A 20,180-nucleotide genomic window follows, 5' to 3' on the forward strand; every position below is an offset into this window, starting at 1 on the left:
CAAATAAAATTTGACTAATTCAATCCGAAAATCGTTTATGTTTGGTCTACTGAAGTAGCTCATTTAGACTTAATTGCCATAAGCAGGATTTCGTTATGGCCCAATTTTATTTCACACCATTGATCAATTTCTAAATTGAGATACTATTTAGAAATTATAAATTGAAATCAAATTGAAAATTTATTTTAAGTGAATTATCAATAATTTGAAATTCAATTTAGAAACAAATCAATTTAATTAATTTGAAATCTTATTAGAGAACTCTCTATTAAAATTAAATTGAACTCCATAATTAAGATATGGAGAGTGAGAACCGAGAAGAAAGAAAATATGGGAAGAATAAGTTTCTCCAATTTTTTTATATCAATTTTTAGTTTTTTTTTCATTATATTAATAGGTAAAAATATAAAAGTCATAAAAATGTAAAAACATAAACTTTTTCACTCTTTTGCACAAATAAACTTTTTGACGTCTACTTAAACATAAATTTTTAGTTTTTAGTTTCTACGTTAATACCACTTCTAAAATAATAATGAGAATTGTAATGTAACCCTAAAACTTAACCAATTTATTACCATTAATTAGATGAAAAACTAATATATTATGGAATAAGCAAGTTTAATATTAATTTGGGTGAATTTTGTAGTATAAAAGAATAGGATTATTATTTTAAATGATAAAACTACTAGAAATATTTTTAAATATAACAAAACGTCATTGTTAATAAGTGATAAACATTTATACTTGAAAACAACCCTATAGAATAAGGTTAATTCACCACTTTAGATTTTAAATTTTCAAGTATGTATCAATAAGATTTCTATGCATTGTCTATCATATTAGAATTCAATTTCATCTTTTCACATAGCCAAATCTTTCCAACCTCGTAATACAAATTTATTGTTCGTTTACAACGATGTTTAGCAACATTTACTGCATTCGTAATCTATTCATTGGTGAATGCATTTATAAGCAAATTGTTCATCATCACCATTTTTTTTTTTTTTCCCCATAGAAGTGTTTCCTTGACCATCCACATCATTTTGGTTTATTTTGCTAATGGTAAGGATAGTTTTGAATAGTATTTTTTTAAAAAAAAAAAATGCAAAGAGATATGTTTTAAACTTTATATATATAAATTAGGCCAATTAAAAACTTGTTAAATTTTTTTAATTAAAATAAAAGTCAACCGTCCAAAATCCAACAGGTTTCTGTTCTATGGGATCTGCCCAAGGAAAAATTAGAAACGACTTGCGGTCACATTTTTAGAGGGGGTTTCTACTTAGAACGCCTAAAAAAAAATCTTATATTTTTGTAAATGTCTTAAAGTTTGATTTTTTTTTAAAGATCATTTTTATGGTTAATTTTGAACAGTTATACCCTTTTTATTTATTTATATCTGTTTTTTTTATATATTTTTTTCTATTTTCGGGTTACTTTAATGATGGGAGAGAAAATACATTTATTATATAGATAGAAAATGTATTTAATATAAATTTTCTTATTTATCAATTGGAGAGAGAAAATACATTTATTGTAATTCTTTCATTTTTCAATTTGGAAAAAAAATGCATTTAATGAAATTTTATTTTCTATTTAAGTTGGTTTTCACATATCAACTTATTGGTTTTTTTATGAATTAATGGTTATTTTAAATATACCTTAGAATATTTTGACAGATTCATGATTATTTTAAATATACCTTAGAACGTTTTGATGGATTCATAATTATTTTAAATATTTCTTAGAACATTTTGTTAGATATTTGAAAATATTCTAACTAATATGTGAAATATACTATCATTTATAAATTAGAGATTGACTTAGTGTTTGACATAAATCATAGTATAAGCTAATATATGAAATATACCACTATATAAATCTTCATAAATTTCATTTAGCCCACAGTATATATATTATAATACATGAAATCTAAAACAAAAAAAAACAGTCTCGTTTATATCAACTAGATGAATACATATACCATAATATTTATCAAATTTCCTACCAAAGCTAAAAAAGAAATACATATATCACAGTATATATAAAAAATAAGAAAAAATAAAACTAAAAGTTGAATTGGGTCTACCATTTGTTTGCTCTGAGTCCGCCGTCACCGTTTATTTATTCTGAGTCTACCATCGTTGTTCATTTGCTTTGAATCCGTCATTGTAGTTCGTCCGCTCTGAGTTCGTCATCGCCGTTCTTGTCATCCCATGCTCATCCCATTGTCGGATCGCCCCATGTCATCTATCTCCCACCTGTAACTCACAATCACACCGTCGGAGGGAGAAAAGAGAGGGGAGGAAGAAATAACTTTGTAGCATGGGGAAGAGAATATATGCATGAGAGAGAGAATATGCATATGCATGGGTAGAGAGAATAATATACCTAACATATGTGAGGGCTAAATTGTAAATAACCACTAATATTAATGAAAATAGGGAGATTAATAGATTTTTTTCTTTTTCTTTTTTTTTTTTTTTGGCAAAAAAATGAAATGTTCAAAACTAGCCTCTTTAAGGTCACGTAGAAATCCCTTTTAAAGAAGTCATCAAACCCCATGGGCCGGACCGGGTCGGGTCAAAATCATTCCCAAGTGTATGAAGCTACCATTTTTCCAAAACTATTCTTCCAATTTTCGAAACTACCCTTTAGTCTTTTATTATTGACTCACAAAGTCTTATATAATTAATTAAACTCTTATTAATTTCTTTTTACGGCTTAATTATGATTATGGTCTTTGGTGTTTACTATTTTCAATATTGAAGGCTTTTTAATTTTATAGAATCACTGTACTTTTGAAGATTGAATATGCAATTTAATGGTAAATACCAAAGGGAAATGGCAAGACTCTAGTTTATATTTTTTAAATGAAATTTACGAAAACTACTTTTTTTTTTCTTTATGAAAAAAGAACATGATTAAGGTTAACTAAAAAAATATTTTGAAAACATTTTCAAATTGAAGGGAAAAACTCAAAAAAGAAAAAAAAAAAACAATTTTGATCATAAATTTGTTACGTTCTATTAATTAGATCGTGATGTGTTGCAAATTTTACCTAAAATAAAGTTATGCACAAAATAAATTTGACTAATATACAAATTAACCACCAAGTAATTCTTTTGAAATTCATAAATTTTAATCAAAACAATCATCTCTAATGTTGTTTTCTCTTAAAATTTATCAATTTCATATATAACATCTGCAGATTAAATTTTAATTTTATAATTTTTATTAAAAATTTAATAAACAAAAAATGAAATCAAATTTGATTTTATTAGTTTTTATGTTTTGTTGTCTAAAACTTATTTCAAGTTAAAAGCTAAAATTTGAAAATTAAAAGAAAAAGTACTTTTCTTTTCTTTTTTTTTTTTTTTATTTTAAAAATACAATTTTCAAAAATCGAAAATTAAAATTTAAAACAACATTTGATAAACCATATTATTTATTGGGTTGATATTTCATTTCAAAATGGATCCTATAGAAATGATAAATATAAGAAAGTGTCATTAAATCAGCTAAATTAGAAAAATAGAGAACTAAAATTAAAACTCTTAACATTCAATATTGAAAAACTTGTCTATAACAATAATTAAATCCCACAAAAAATTTTCAACTCTCAAACTGAGTAGAAGGAGCAAGATATTAAATATAGAATTTAAATCCTAGTATCCTACCAACCAAGCAAACAAGACTTGTCTTGTTTAGCCATTCAGCCCAATTAATTAATGCAATTGATAATATTATATAATTCATTTCAAAAACTAAATATGTAAATATTAAAGAAATTATCTTGTTAGAACAACAAGATTATGTAACTAAGGATTACAAATGTAATAAATACTATTTAAGTTGAAACCCAAATTTCCTTGTCCTGTAAACATCTCATAACTTGTGTATAAACTATTTTATTTCACAAGTTCTACAAGATTTTCAGATCCAAAATTTATTAATAGAAACATCAGAGCTTCCTTAGATTGAGAATAACTCCATTTTTAGGCTCCACAACCAAGCTGAAGGCAGGGGAATGCTCATAAGAAGATGAAAGAGAGAATTCAAATTTTGACACAATAAGGCTCACAATCACTTTCAGCTCTATCAATGCAAAATGTTGGCCGGCGCACACATGAGACCGGACCCCAAACGGTATGTAAGCCTGTGGATTCTTGCAAGCTTTGAGGACGCCATTACTGAACCTCTGGGGATCCAACAAGAGCGCGTTCGGTCCCCAAATATCAACATTATGATGTAGCATTGAGATCGGAATTTGAAAACTCATCCCTTTGAATCGTAATGTTTTTGAATTTTATGTCTTCCAATGCTTCTCTTGTGATAAAAACACCTGGTGGGTACAGCCTAAGTGTCTCTTAAATCACCATCATCAACTAACAGGCAATCAGAAATTAATTAAGATCATAAGAATTGAATTCTTGTAACCAAACAAACCATTCAAAGTTTCGACATTAGTAAGTAAAACTACCGTCTTCATGTTCTTAATTGTTTCTGCATCGAGAGCGTGATCTTGACAACATTTGAGTACTTCAGAACGAACACGAGCTTGCCAATCCAGATGTATTGCTAATAACATCAAGCACCACGATGTTGTTATTGCTGTCGTCTCATGGCCAGCAAAGTATATGTTTTTGCAGTTATCAACAATGAACTTGTCTCGAGATATCTTCAACTAGTTATTGTCTTCATCAAGACATTTTGCACCCTCAAGAATTATTTGCAACAAGTCCTTTTCGTTTGAACCCTTCTTGATTCATTCATTTACCACTTCTAAAACCATTGATTCTATTTCCTTCTCAAGCTTCCATATTTCTCTATTGCTTTTGGTGGGGAGATACCTAGCACATAAACACTTAGATTTGTTACTCACACGATATAAATCAAATCAATATTTAATTACATTGATGGATGGTTTCGGTGTCAAAATACGTATAGCTCAACAGTATCAGTAATTAACATTTACTCTTTTTCTTAAGGTCGGAGGATCAAATCTCCCACATATATACCTGAACCCAGGGACACCAATGCTTGCTTTGGACATGATAACTTGAAGAGCTCTAAGTTTTCGGAATTCTCTTTCCCTTCACAATAATTACTTCTGAAACATGCTTTCGAGATAATATCGGCAGATAAGGTTCTAAGATAGCTATCAATATTGATTTCATATTGTCCTCCATCATTGTCAACTATGGTTTCCCATGATCTTACCATAGACTTTACAGATTCCACCATAAGATTTGTCATGTTTGGTAAATTCAAAGATCTTTCAGTTCATCTTCTATCATTTAAACCAAATAATTAGCCCTATAAATAAATGGATTTTCGTTTTAAAATCGTTAAACTATAATGGGATAAAATGTATGGATCTATTAGACACGAAGTTAATTTTATGTCAAATAGATCAATGAGGAATCTGTGATGGATCTATTATATATAAAAGGCTAAACTACATATTTAGTTCATGAACTTTGAATTCTGTGTCTAATTGGTCTCAGAACTTTCAGTACTACAAAGTTAGCTTATGAGCTTTTGAAATTTTATGGATCAAGTAGACAAAACTCTCAAAGTTCATGGATTAACATATAAGAAATTAAGAGTTCAAAGACGTTTAGAGGACATGCTAGATCAGTTTTAAATTTAAAGACATATCAGTCATTGAATTTAAAGTTCGCTCGTCTATGAAAATACATTTTTAAAGTTCATAGACATAATAATTTAACTCTATGACTACTAAGGCTGTTAATTTAACTCAAAATATGAAATCACCCCCACATCCATAAATTACTTTTAGGTTAAAAAACATTTTTTGACCCTAAATTTTTATGAGTAACAAATTAGTCCTTAAGCTTTAGTGTACTCTCAAATTTGTAACAATTTAATCCATAAACTTTAATGAGTAACAACGTAGACCTTATACTACTTTGAAATTTTTAATAATTTAGTCCCTATAATGAAAAATCTCATCAAAATTAAGTGTCAATTTTTATTACATAATGACTTGGTCAATATAATTTATAACTAAATTTGATTTTCTGATCTCTATATGTGTAAGAAATTTCATTAATTCTTAACAATATATTTCATGATAGATACTAAATCATTACAAAAGTACATGAACTAAAGTGTTACTTCAATGAAAGCTTAGTGACCAAAAGTATATTTTAACCCTACTTTTATCACATGATCACATTGGATTATCTATTAACCCAATAACTAATAAACTATAGTTTGAAACAAAAAAGACTAAAATGAAAAGTTAAATCAATTTTGAAAACAAAAAAGCAAGAACAAACATGGTTGGATTAAATGTGTTTACCAATTTAAAAAAACAAATGAAATGATATTTTACCTCGACTATATCAAGGTAGAGAGGAGCAATAGTCTTCCTTTGGTGGACCCAAATTGGGCCACTTGATCCAAAATACCCAGGCCCAATAAGGGCCCACTATCCTTCGACAAGTGGGCAGGCTTTCCCAAACTTAACGTGGTTGATAGACCAATTTCCTTCACCATCTCAACGTCCGTTATGCAAAATATTTGAACTGTCCCGCTCGAATACACGAAGTTTCGCCCTAAATCAACCGAATAGTAGTAATATCAACTTAAATTAAAAGTCAATTTTGAGGGACGGTTTTCAAAATCATTGATAGAAAATGATATTTTATTATATTTAAATTTTTTTTTTTTAGTAATCATGTCATTTAAAACAATGGGTTAAAAAGTGATTTTGAAAAATCTTAATTTTTTTTTTCTTTTTCTATGTTTGGTACTATTAATTAGGAATAAATCAATCTCTATTCTATTAAATGGGGAACAATGATTAAGTTTCTCTTTACCTTAAATTTTTTTATAATTACTCTTTTGCCCTCACCCTCACCGTCCTCCATAGTTTTATACGTACCTTTTTTACACATTTTTTTTCCATTTAATTTTACATTCTTCTGTTATTTTACCATTAAAGTCACACCTCTTTGGTATACATATCTTTTTGTGTTGGCCAATAACTCTCTTAAAAAAACTAATAAAACAAAAAAAAATTTATGGAAAGAGCATGAAAATTTCCCTTTTCCTTCCAATTTCAAGGTAACAATTTGAGAGAAACCATCACTAAAGATTGAGAAAAAAAATAGGGAGAGAGATTCAATAAAGAAAAAAGGAAAAAAAAGAAAACAATGGTGAATTGTCTACTAAGATGGATGATTTCCTTTAACTAAAAATAAAGAGAAGTAAGAAATAAATTCAATAACGAATCAAATCTTGGGATGAATGATGGTGGAGACAGGATTATGATAGAAGATGCTTTAAGAAATTTGGAAGTTCATACAACATGTGAATTTCTCTATCTTTTTTTCCCATATTATGCTAAAATTAGGATTAAAGATTTCATGTAGTTGATTCAATATCAGGTCTACATAGAGTGAAAATTAAGTAAAAAAAAAAAAAAATCTAATATTTTTTTGTCATTAAGTTGTTTTTGCTTGATTTATTTGAGATAATTGTTTTTACTTGATTTGTTCGAGACATATTTGAAAGTGAGAGGGTAGTTTTTGAAAAAAAAAAAAAAATTAATGTAGAATTGATTTTGTAAAAGTGATTTTTATTTAATCATTTCAATGTATGGTATGATATGATTTTTTTGTATACATTTAAAAGTGATTTTCAATTTTGAATTACTAATATTAGAGAAGAAAATTGAGGAAAAATCGTGATTTGACGCTGGAAAATGTTAATATTTATACTGTGCTATATTACTAATTCTTGGTCAATCAGATTCCAAAATGACCAAATTTTTTATACTCCCAAAATCATTTTTAAAGTGATTTTTACTTTTCTAAAATCAAATTTGTTTATTTGTCAAGCTTAACTATAGTTAGGGTGAAGTGATTTTGGTAATAGTAAAAGTGATTTGGTCATGTCAAAATCACTCTTTCAAACTTCATATCTTATTTTATTTCACCTCTTAGATTACGTTCAAACTTTATATCCAATATTTCTATTTTCGAATAATGAAATTTATATTCGTTCAATCATTCAGCACCCATCACGTTTCATATTTAATATAATTAAAAAAGACGTATAGATTATCTTAACTATTATCTCTTTCATTATTTTTATATTTTTCATTTACTATTTAAATTAAATTAAAAGTCAAATTCATTTTTATAATTCATGTTCTAAAGATTTTTATCACATGTTGTTAGGGTATACTCCAACCCAACTGTTGTTAGGGTTTCTAACCGCAGATATAATGCCTTTGTGTCTATTTGAAATTAGACACATTCCCTCCCTTCTATGCACCACATGATCCCATAAATTTCTCAAAAACCAGCCCCACGAGTCAGTACTTTCCTCCGGTACAATGGCATATGCAACCGGATAAACGTTACCATTTGCATCAACTGAGATAGTTATTAACAATGTTCCTTCATACTTCCCATACAAATGGGTTTCGTCAATTTGAAGTAGCGGCCTGCAAGGCTTGAAACCCTCAATAACAAGTCCAAACGACCAAAACATGCTACTAAATATTACAATCCTTTCATCACAATCCACCTCATTTAGCCTCTAGTGGACGACTGTACTGGGGTTTGTGATTTGTAAGATATTCATCCATTTGGGCAGTAAATTGTATGATTCGATCCAATCTCCGAATATCTTCGCAATTGTCTTTCTTCTTCCGTCCCACACTTTCCAGTAACTGACGGAATAACCATACTTCTTCAAGATAATATCTTGTAATGTTTTGATGTCAACTGACGGATTTTTTTCACTATGTTGCTTACCTCAGATGCATTTAGATCTGAGTCCAATTGATTGTGATCCTGACTCAATCTTGCATACACACAAGAATGTAGGCCATTGTACTGGGTAATTTCAAATTTATCGTGTTTTTTTACGGCTAACAGCGCAAAGTCTCCACGTGCACCCATTGCCATATCTTTTACACCTGACATCCCATGTTGTTTTCTTCGACTCAATGAATTCAGAATTTTAATGTCGAATGATTGAATAGTTTTTTACTACATTTTTTAAATCCAATTTGGAATTGAATATCATCCCTTTAAGCAGTGAATCAGACCCCATATTACTATCTTCCCCCGTTGTCAAATCAGATTCAATGGTCATCTCGTTCAGGTCTATTTCAGTAAATGTTTCGTGGACTTCATATACGCCATAAAATTGACCAGATAGCTGATCTAGATCAACATCATCATTGTCTATTTCAACTTCTTCGTCGTTTGTGGCAATAGTTGGATCACAATGCTCATCCTTCACATCATGACTTTCAAACTCAATAGTAGTTTCAACTTCTTCTCTCGTTGATGCTGGACTTGTGACACTAGGTTGGGATATATACAGTTCAACTCTATTTGGAGGGTATGGAGCGTTGCTCATCATGAACCGTACATTAGTCTCACTTTGTAATGAGATAGGGATATAGAAAGTAGATCCCGCTACATAACTACCATATCTAAATATTACCTCTACCCCATCATCTCAATTTATGGATAATGCATCACATAATCCATCGATTAATGTGTTGAAGTCAACTTGATGATGCATGTTTATACGAAGAGATGGTTACCTATCATATTCTATCTCGTTTGACCCATTAACAATGTTTCCATGCATATAACATAAAAAATCCACAACGTCCATCGTAGTTTGGCAAATGCAATATGATATTTATTATAATATTTGTAAGTATATATTAGGTCAACTATATTAATGTGTTATTACTATTTTTTTTAAATATGTAAAAATAAAGGAATGTTTTTTTAAAAAAATAATATCTACCATCAAACCAAAAAATAATAAAAAAAATAGTTACAAAATCATTGTTATATGCATCATCATTTGACCATAAATCAATGATAAATATTCTTTTAAAATGACATGAATCTTTGTTCTTTAATCATCATAAAATTTACAATATTAAGGTGAATAATCCAAAATAAATTGACTAGATAAACAATAAACATAACAACAACAACACAATATTACTAACAATAAAATTAACATTAACATTCAAACATTCAATATTCAATAATCAATACATTATTCCAAATAATAGTAAATAACTATATACATACCCTTTGAATGACTTGATTATAGAATTTTCTCGGAAATAACAGCCACTGTAAAAAAAATAATACAAAATTATGGATATTTTACATATTTGTTTCTCCAATTAATCCATTATAAAATACAACGTTTTAGTAATATCACTATTTTTTTCCATTAGAATATATTAATAATTTTACATTAAAAATTTTCTTTCAACGTGAATCAAAGATAATTTTTTATTTTTAAAATTTTGAGTTACATTATTTTTACTAAAAGTATTTTTTTACTATGTATGAAAAAAATATTATTTTTACTATGTAATATTTTTTTATTAATGATTTTTTATATGTTTAAACTCTTAACTATTAACTTTAAATTATTTCTTTAATTTGTTTTAATTTTTTTCTTCTTTTCTCCACAAAATAAAGTAATATCATTATTTTTTTCTATTAGGAACATATTCTTAATTTAATATTAAAAACTACTAATAAATTTTAAAATCTTGACAAAATAAAAAAAGATTTAAATATAACTTTTACATTTAAAAGGATTTATTTTTTCCATTAAGAACATATTTAAATACATATTTTTAGATTTCGTTAAAATTTTCTTTCAACGTGAATTAAGGATAATTTTTTATTTTTAAAAATTTGTGTTAGATTATTTTTATTAAAAGTATGAAAAAAAATATTATTTTTACTATGTAATATATTTTTTTTATTAATGACTTTTTTATATGTTTAAACATAAATAATTGAACGTTTTATTTTAAATCCAATGTCACTATCAACTTTAAATTCTTTCTTTAATCCGTTTTAGTTTTTTTTTTAATTTTCTCCACAACATAAAATAATATCACTATTTTTTTCCATTAGAAACATATTCTTAACTTTACATTAAAAACTACTAATAAATTTTAAAATTTAGCAAAATGAAAAAAAATTTAAATATAAATTTTACATTTGAAAAGATTTATTTTTTCCATTAATAACATATTTAAATACCTATTTTTAGATTTCGTTAAAATTTTCTTTCAACATGAATTAAAGATAATTTTTATTTTTAAAATTTTGAGTTACATTATTTTTACTTAAAGTATGAAAAAAAAACATTATTTTTACTATGTAATATTTTTTTTTCGTTAATGACTTTTTTATATATTTAAACATAAATAATTCGAGACTATTATGTAATATTTTAAAAATCATAGTTGAACATTCTAAACTATATTTTTAAAATAATTATCATAATTTGATATGCATAAGAAATAAGTTGGGTTTATTTTGAACAAAGTGTGAGTTGTTTATAAATATGCATAAGAAATAGGTTAGAAACTTTATACTTCTTTTTTATCAAAGTGTGAGTTGTTATCTAAATAAAATTTTTCATCCTAAAAAAACTACCAAAGTAACAATAAAATTGCAAGGTAATTATTTTTAAAGAAATAGATAAAAACCAAAAAGATATACTTACAGTTTATTATATTTAACCAAAGAAACATACTCATTTTGATGGCTAAATACCAACCAAAAAAGCAACAATAGAGTACCTACCAAATACCAACTAGTAAAGTGGACTACATATAACACAATGTTAATCACATATAATTCTCCCTTATAATAACCCACTATAAAAATATATATCAACTTATTAAAAGAAAAATATTGCACATTACCAAAAAAAACTTTGAATAATATCCATTGTAAACAAAATAAATATTAAAAAAAAATCAGTAAAAATAATCAAAAACTTAATTCAAAGTTAAATAACAAAAATATATCAACTTACCAAATAAAATACTGCACTGAAACAAGTTAATGATATGAAGGTGGAAATGCGCGACGCGCGAGACGCGGTCACTTTGACCTGCGTCAGAGTGAGTTGACAACTCACTTTGACGTGCGCGACGCGGTCAAAATGCGTCTGTTCAACAAACGCATTCTGACCATTTTATTTATTTTTTTTAATGCGCCGTAAAAAATAAAAATAAAAATAAAATAAGACGCATTCGAATGGGGAGAAAAAAAGTCCCTCTTGAGGACTTCGATGATGAAAGGGAAGATGAAATGAAGGTTTCGGTGAAGGAGAAGATGAAATCGGTGAAGGAGGATGAAATTTGTGAAGGAGAAGATGAAAACGGTGGAAGGAATGAAGGAATGAAGGAAGGTAGATTTTTTATGGTAAAACGAGGGGGAAAACGACAAAATTAGTCAAAATGCGTCTGTTGAACAGAAGCATTCTGACCACGCGGATCAAAGTGAGTTGACAACTCACTTTGACGTGCACGACGCGGTTAAAATGGGTCTGTTCAACAGACGCATTCTGACCATTTTATTTATTTTTTAATGCAGTGTATAAAATAAAAAAATAATAAAATATTCCCGAATGCCTCTCTTCAAGAGACACATTCGGATGGGGACAAAAAAAGTCCCTCTTTCCCCTACCCCTCCCTAATTACCTTTCAAAACTTCCCCCAAATCTAAATAACCCAATTAAAACATCATAATATTTTTTTCAAAATAATAATAATAAGGTCATAATCCTTATTTTATTAAACTAAATTTTTGGCCGGTAACTAGGACTAATTTTGTTACTTATAAATATATATTACCAAATTACTATTGACTACATTTTAAGTTGACATGAGCATAGCTTGATTAGTAATTGAGACATTACAGCATAACTAAAAGGTCAAACGTTCAAATTCTCATCCCACAAAATTTTTAACTTAAAAAGAAAGAAAAAAATATGATCAATTTTCTAATATAGTTGACCCTCTTTGTTGCTTTGAAGCACCAGCATCAAGTTGATTGAATTGAATGATCCCCAACACTTCATTATTACTTTGATTCTCCAACTTGGTAACAACAAACAAGTTCACCTTCCTCAGTGTTAGTTTGAAATGACTTTTCAAAGACACAAAAAATATATTTTCTTTTTTTCAAACCCTTGAAAGTCATAGCAAAATGACTCATAATGTGTCCCCAAAACTTGATCATCCTTCAACTGTTTTTGGATTTTATTGAAGCTTATGGACATAAAATAGCCATGGTTAAAAGTTGATCTCAATTGAGATTCTGTTTCCATACCTTCCTTGCCACCAAACCCATTGTTGATATATTCTTGATGATCCACTCCCATCTCTAAAGAGAAGTTAGAAAACCTTTTGCAGAGTGTAAGAATTTCTTGGTAAATAATGATGAAAAGTAAAGAGAAGAGAAAGTGGCACACACTTGTTATGTGGAAAACCCTAGTATAGGGAGAAAAAACTACGATGCAAAGAACTTTTATTATAATAATGTGTTACAAAGTAATACCCAGAGACTACAGTTTAAATAGAAAAGATGAAACCCTAGGGAACACATGAAAAGACAAAAATGCCCCTAGGGCAAATATTCTATTTTTCAAACTCCCCCTAAAGTTGGAGCGTAAATATCAACAAGACCCAACTTGCTAACACATGAGTCAAAGAGTTGTTGTGATAGTCCTTTTGTGAGTACATTTGCAATCTGCTGACTAGAAGGAACATAGGGAACGTAGATATTTCCACTGTCAAGCCTTTCTTTGATAAAATGTCGGTCAATCTCTACATGCTTCGTTCTGTCATGCTGAACAGGGTTGTTTGCAATACTTATAGCAGCCTTGTTATCACAATAGAGTTTCATTGGCCCATCATGACTTTGGTAAGATCAATTAGGACCTTTTCCAACCATATTTCTTCGTATATCCCAAGGCTCATGGCCCTATATTCAGCTTCGACACTACTTCTGGCAACCACCCCTTGTTTTTTACTCATCCATGTAACAAGGTTACCCCAAACAAACGTACAATAGCCCGATGTTGACTTTCTGTCGACCACTGAGCCTGCCCAATCAGCATCTATGTAGGCCTTGATGCATCGTCTGTCTGACTTTCTGAACATTAATCCCCTGTCTGGAGAAGCCTTTAAATATCTCAAATTTCATTCCACTGCCTTCATATATTCTTCATAAGGAGACTACATAAATTGGCTAACCACGCTTACTGCATGTGCAATATCTGGTCTCGTATGGGAGAGATAAATGAGCTTCCCGACCAAATGCTAATACCTCTCCTTGTTAACTGATGCACTACTACTCAGATCACTCAGCTTAGTATTTGCTTCCATAGGAGTATCAACAGGTTTACATCCTATTATATCTATCTCTTTAAGCAAATCTAGCATATACTTTCGTTGAGAGACAGAGATGCCTTCCTTCGACCGGGCCACCTCTATTCCGAGAAAATACTTTAACTTTCCCAAATCCTTGATCTCGAATTTTTCAGCCATCCTTTTCTTCAATCTTTCTATTTCTGAAGCATCATCCCCCGAGATTACAATGTCATCAACATATACGATTAGAATTGCCATTTTCCGAGACACAGACTTCTTTGTGAACAAGGTGTGGTCTGAATGTCCCTGACTGTACCCTTGCAATTTTACAAATGTAGTAAATCTGCTAAACCAGGCCCTCGGAGACTACTTCAACCCATACAAAGACTTTTTCAATTTACAAACTTTGTGACTGAACTGTTTTTCAAATCCTAAAGGCGAATTCATGTAAACTTCTTCTTCTAATTTGCCATTAAAGAATGCATTCTTCACATCAAACTGGTTGAAAGATCAATTCTTATTAATTGCAACCGAGAGGAGCACATGAACTGTGTTTAACTTTGCTAATGGAGAGAAAGTCTCTAAGTAATCTATCCCAAAGGTCTGAGTGAAACCTCTGGCCACTAATCGGGTTCGGCTCCGACCACAGGGGCGAAGGATCCATCAGCGATCCTGATCCTCTCATTCCCAACACTCGGGTAATAAGACAAGAATGGGTCGAACGTGCCAGTTAAATGGTCTGTAGCTCTTGAGTCTGGAATGCATGGTTTTCTACCGTTTATACTAACAAGGCCACAAGAGTGATGCATACCTAATTGTGCGATGGCACTGACACCCACTGTACTAGAGTCGTTCTGACTCGTCTCCTGATTCTGTGGTTGATGACCAACTGTAGATTCACTTGCTAAAGCACGTCCAGGTCCTGATTGTCATCTTTTACCATTTGGAGGACGACCATGTAGCTTCCAACATTGCTCCTTAGTGTGCCAGGGTTTCTTACAGTGTTCATAGACTGGAGGATCCTTTCCATTTTGTTTGTCAGTTCCTAACACTTTAAACGCAGCGGAATCTGTTGATTTAGTTACTGGGTTATTCATGGCATTAGACATATCTTCCTTAAGACAGATTTTAGAACATACTTCCATCAAAGAGGGAACTGGGCGAGTTCCCAGAATTTGACTTTGCACAGCATCAAATTTTGGGTTAAGTCTTGCCAAAAAAATCATAGACCCAGTCTGTCTCTTCGAACTGATAGTACAAAACTCCTCCACACGGACAGCTCCAAATCAATTCTCAGCATAAATCCATCTCTTACCAAAACACAAACAGCTTATTGAAGTAAGCTATGACGTCCATGGTCCCCTGTTTACATTCATGGACTTGTTTATGGAGCGCATATAGACGAGCTCCATTTTGTCATAAGGAGTACAACTTTTTCCCAGCCTCCCAAATATCCCTTGTAGTAGCAGCATACAACAGGGGCGTTCCAATCTGGGGTTCCATACTCCCTATTAACATAGATCGGAGTAGAGAGTCCTCTCCTTTCCATACGCGTTCCTGAGGGTCGCATCCTTATCTAGGTTTTGGTACTGTCTCTTATACACATCTAGATGTGTATAAGAAACTTATGACGACCCTCGAGAGCCATTCTCACAGATTGGGACCACGAAAAATAATTATGGCCATTTAATTTCTCTCCTACAATACAACTAGTAGGATTCCTAGAAAATAATTGAGTTGTAGATAAATTAGGGAAAGGTTACCGGGCTTTCTGAATAATTATGGCCATTTGGCGTAGTTCCAAGCGCCTCTCCAAAACTAGCCATTTGCTGCTGTATTGACTCATTCTGTTGTTTAATCTGAAATTGCAACTGGGCCAAGTTCTTGAACGTGTAGTCAGATCTGCTTGGCTGGAAAGGATTAGAATCGCTCGATTGGAAGGAATTGCGAGCGATTCCGGCAGCCATATGTGATGACGGCTTGAGAACAGCTTGAGAGATCGAAGCTCGTGGCTCAGATCGACGCTACTCACGCAACTAGGTATCACATCTAGACATCAATGCCTACTATCTGACTCCATTCATCTCGTGCGGCTGGAACAATGGTCTTCTGTTCATCTCGTGCGGCTGGAACGACTGCTGGGTATTATCCAACGGTTGGAACAACGAGGGTTGGAAAATCAGGTTCGGCTGGGACTTCGCGGTGGCATGGACTTTGCAGGCGGTTGGACCTCGAGCACCGGCGATTGGGCATCGCGTGCGGTTGGAACAACGCGAGCGTTTGGCTGGGCTTCAACACCGTCAGCGAGGATCAACGCATGTGGCTTGGACTCGACCGAGATCTACTGGTTTTTCCAATAATCTCCATAGGCGGCTGGCCCATGCGATCCGACCTGTTCGTGCGGCTGACTAGGGCCGGAATCAACAGACCCGTGCAGCTTGTTAATGGCTGATCCAATCATCTCCTGAAATCAGGGCATCATCATCTGAAAATACGGTTCCATGGCTATTTTAACGACAACTTCGATTTCTGTATTTGTAGTGCCAGATGGCCTTTGCGATTCTCCTATTGGGTTTTCCTCAATGGTGGCTAGATCTTGCTCTGATACCATGATGAAAAGTAAAGAGAAGAGAAAGTGGCACACACTTGTTACGTGGAAAACCCTAGTACAGGGAGAAAAAACCACGATGCAGAGAGCTTTTATTATAATAATATATTACAAAGTAATGGCCAGAGGCTACAGTTTAAATAGAAAAGATGAAACCCCAGGAAACACATGAAAAGACAAAAATGCCCCTAAGGCAAATATTCTATTTTTCAACAAATAACAATGCCAATCCTTTCTTTCTTTTCTTAGCATCTCCAAGGCAACTTTTTGGTTAAATTGCAAATTTCTAGTCAGAATTTAATCCCTATGATTTGATAAAATACTCATATAGGAACTCTTATGAGGATTTTACCAAACTATACGACCTAAATTCTATATTAAATTCTAACTCTCCAAACTATAGGAACCAAAATTTAAATTTAACCCAACTTTTTTCTTTGTGAAACTGCAGACAATGGGATTCACCAGCCTTGAGACCAAAATGAGATGTGCATAGAATCATATCAGCAGTCAAGAACTTGGATCATTTAAGGGATGTTTAATTATCAGAAACCATCAAACCTTTATTACAAGAGGCTGCATTCGTTCGTTTGGATCTGTTCTTGGAAGCTTCAGTACTTCCACTCTCTCAGATCAACAAACTTTCTACCAATAATCTCCACATGAACAAACACCATCTTTAAAATGATGGAATCGCTTCATATCCCGCAAAATGATCTCTCTCTTACTCATTTTACTGGCATATTTCATGAAAGAATGACAATCCACACAGACTCTAAGGTTTTTCACAATCCTAATGGTCGTTCCGGGGCCCGTACTAACAAGCCCGAAAGCAAGTGCCAACTTCTCACTATGATATCCCAATGCTTCTTCCTTTTCTTCCTCTTCAATATTATGAAGTACACATTCAATTTCTTTTGTGTAGCCCTTTTCTCTAGCACCTACACTTATCTTATCTAATTTTGAGTATATCTCTACAGCACGGTTATGAGTGTTATCACCAGAAACAAATCTATGTAATTTATCATCCACTTCAATAAAGCTCCATCCTGGATCTTTTTTTGCACCACGATTTTGCATAGAAACTCGCACTCTCTCTGCATCTTCCCATCTCCCTACTGCAGCATATGCGTTTGACAAAAACACGTAACTCCCCGGATGCTTCGGTTCAAGCTGAAGAAGCTTTTTGGATGCTAGTTCTGCCATTTCAATGTTCTTATGAGTCCTACAAGCACAAAATAGAGCACCCCACACCACAAAATCCGGATTTATGGGCATGTCACATATGAACTTTAGAGCTTCATTTAGTCTACCAGCCCGGCCTAGCATGTCTACAACCAGTGTATAATGCTTCATAGAAGGCTCAATCAAGTAGTCATGTCTCATACTGTCGAAAAACTTAAGTCCATCGTTTACTTGTCCAGAATGGGAGCATGCAGTAAGAACAGCAAGAAAGACCACACCATCTGGCTTTGTTCCTGAAAACATGCTGAGTTTTGAGTTTATGAACAAGAAAGTATAAAATTCAGAGAATGACAATCATGATATGAAGTCAAACCTGTAGACTTCATCCATTCAAAGTATTGTAAAGCTTTCTTAAAATATCCATGGATAGCCCAGCCCCAGATCATAACACTCCAAATAAGAAGACCCTTTTCCTTCATTTCATGGAACACTTCTCCTGCAGACTCAATATTTCCACATTTTGCATACATATCCACAAGTGCAGTTCCAATTATTAGATTTAATTTGAAACCATTGCCTGAAAGATAACTATGGATCCTTAGACCAGCATCTAAGGCACCAACTTTTGCACAAGCTGAAAGTGCAGAGACAATTGTGTAAACATTTGGCCGCACGCCTTCTTCAAGCATATGAAAGAAAGTTTCCAGTGCCTTTTCAGGGTCTCCATTCTGTGAAAATCCATTCACCATTGTAGTCCAAGAAACAACATTTTTTCCAGGCATTTTCTCAAACAGTTCCTTTGCTTGACCCAAGTCCCCCTTTCTCATGAAACCATTGATCAAACTATTCCAAGATCCGGTATCCTTCTTCGGCATTGACTTGAATAGCTCCGTAGCTTTTACTAAATCCCCCACTCTACAATATCCATTAATAAGAACATTCCAAATCAACACACTTCCATTCTTTACACTGTCTGGACTTTCATCAAACACCTTCAAGGCAGAACCTAACTCCTCAACTTTCACGTACATATCCACCAACGAAACCCTCACAAAAGAATCAAACTGAAGACCAAACTTCAAAACCCCACAATGCAAAGCCCTCCCAACGCCACCATTGGAAAGAGCCGCCGCTGATTTGAGCACAAACGGAAAAGTAAGCCTATCAGGGCTAATTTTCCACTTCAGCATTAAAACAAAGTAAGAAATTGAGCTCTCAAACCTGAAATTTTCGGCGAGTCCTCGAATCAACGCATTAAAAAGGAAACTGTTCTTCAACTTGAACCGTTGAAAGATGGAGACGGCATAGTCGACAGAATTTAGCAAAGAACACGAAGAGATGAACTGGGTCACAACCCGGCTGCTGGAGAAGATGTTGCAGCGGTAGAGTTGACCATGGATCTGATGGAGGTTGTGGGTCGAATTGGAAGCATGAATTAGATCAATGAAATGGGTTTCAAGAGATGAAATCGGAGATGATGATGAAGACATTGAGCTGAAAAAAGCGAGCCTTGGCTTGTAAAGAACATGGAGATCTTTCATTCTGTTATTTCCAGTTTAATTCCATCGAAGGGCATAGAATTGAAGTATCGGATCTATTGATTTGGAATTTTGAGTGTTGGAAATTTTTGCGAGGTCTGTTTCTGCCGTTTAGAAGAGTGGGAAACGCGTTGGATTGGAGTTGGGACTTCGGCAGTTTTTTTTTTTTTCCTCCTCCTTTCTCTCCGGAACAACTTAGGATTGGCAATAGGACCGTGTCAAGTCGGGATGGGGAGGGTTCCCTATCTCCATCCGTGTAAAAAAATTTACCTCTATCCCTACCCCATTTCCCGGGGACAGGGTAGGGATTCTTTGGTTAATCTTGCGTGATTCTCTGTTTAAATTTTTATATATTTTCTTTTAAATTTCATATATTTCATTATTTTAAAATTTGAATCCTAAAAAATAGACTAAAATCCATTAAATAAAATAAACAAATGGTAAATCCATGAAATAGAATAAACTAATTCTACAAATTTCCAAGCTCACAAATCCATAAGTCAAATTTTACAAATTCACAAATCCACAAGTCAAATTCTACAAGTTCACTTATTAAATAAAATTTGAATAAAAGTTTGAACTAAAATAAATTCATGTCTTATACAACAACCAATATCTTAAGTTTTAGGTCAAA

General features: G+C 32.1%; 2 protein-coding genes and 1 pseudogene across 2 annotated transcripts; all 3 read right to left on the reverse strand.

The window, feature by feature from the left end:
* Positions 1-3,964: 3,964 nt before the first annotated feature.
* Positions 3,965-9,411, reverse strand: LOC120067529 (annotated as a pseudogene).
* Positions 9,412-13,744: 4,333 nt separating this feature from the next.
* LOC120067530 (uncharacterized mitochondrial protein AtMg00810-like) lies at positions 13,745-14,473 on the reverse strand. Its single transcript, XM_039019080.1, has 2 exons — positions 14,172-14,473; positions 13,745-14,012 (listed from the first exon to the last, which is right to left on the reverse strand). The coding sequence occupies exons 1-2, from the start codon at positions 14,471-14,473 to the stop codon at positions 13,745-13,747; spliced, it is 570 nt and encodes a 189-aa protein (XP_038875008.1).
* Positions 14,474-16,888: 2,415 nt separating this feature from the next.
* On the reverse strand, positions 16,889-19,805 carry LOC120068557 (pentatricopeptide repeat-containing protein At1g04840). Its single transcript, XM_039020372.1, has 2 exons — positions 18,382-19,805; positions 16,889-18,301 (listed from the first exon to the last, which is right to left on the reverse strand). The coding sequence occupies exons 1-2, from the start codon at positions 19,547-19,549 to the stop codon at positions 17,469-17,471; spliced, it is 2,001 nt and encodes a 666-aa protein (XP_038876300.1). The 5' UTR covers positions 19,550-19,805; the 3' UTR covers positions 16,889-17,468.
* Positions 19,806-20,180: the final 375 nt, after the last annotated feature.

This window comes from Benincasa hispida, chromosome 12, assembly GCF_009727055.1.
Source record: "Benincasa hispida cultivar B227 chromosome 12, ASM972705v1, whole genome shotgun sequence".
Taxonomy (NCBI): domain Eukaryota; kingdom Viridiplantae; phylum Streptophyta; class Magnoliopsida; order Cucurbitales; family Cucurbitaceae; genus Benincasa; species Benincasa hispida.

Bases quoted from the DNA above. Each gene is read 5' to 3' on its own strand.
- LOC120068557 (XM_039020372.1), bottom strand. From the start codon at position 19,549: ATGAAAGATCTCCATGTTCTTTACAAGCCAAGGCTCGCTTTTTTCAGC. The intron at 18,302-18,381 runs GTTTGACTTCAT...GCATGTTTTCAG, and splicing joins TGAATGGATGAAGTCTACAG to GAACAAAGCCAGATGGTGTG.
- LOC120067530 (XM_039019080.1), bottom strand. From the start codon at position 14,473: ATGGCAATTCTAATCGTATATGTTGATGACATTGTAATCTCGGGGGAT. The intron at 14,013-14,171 runs GTATTAGCATTT...TTCTCCAGACAG, and splicing joins GCATCAGTTAACAAGGAGAG to GGGATTAATGTTCAGAAAGT.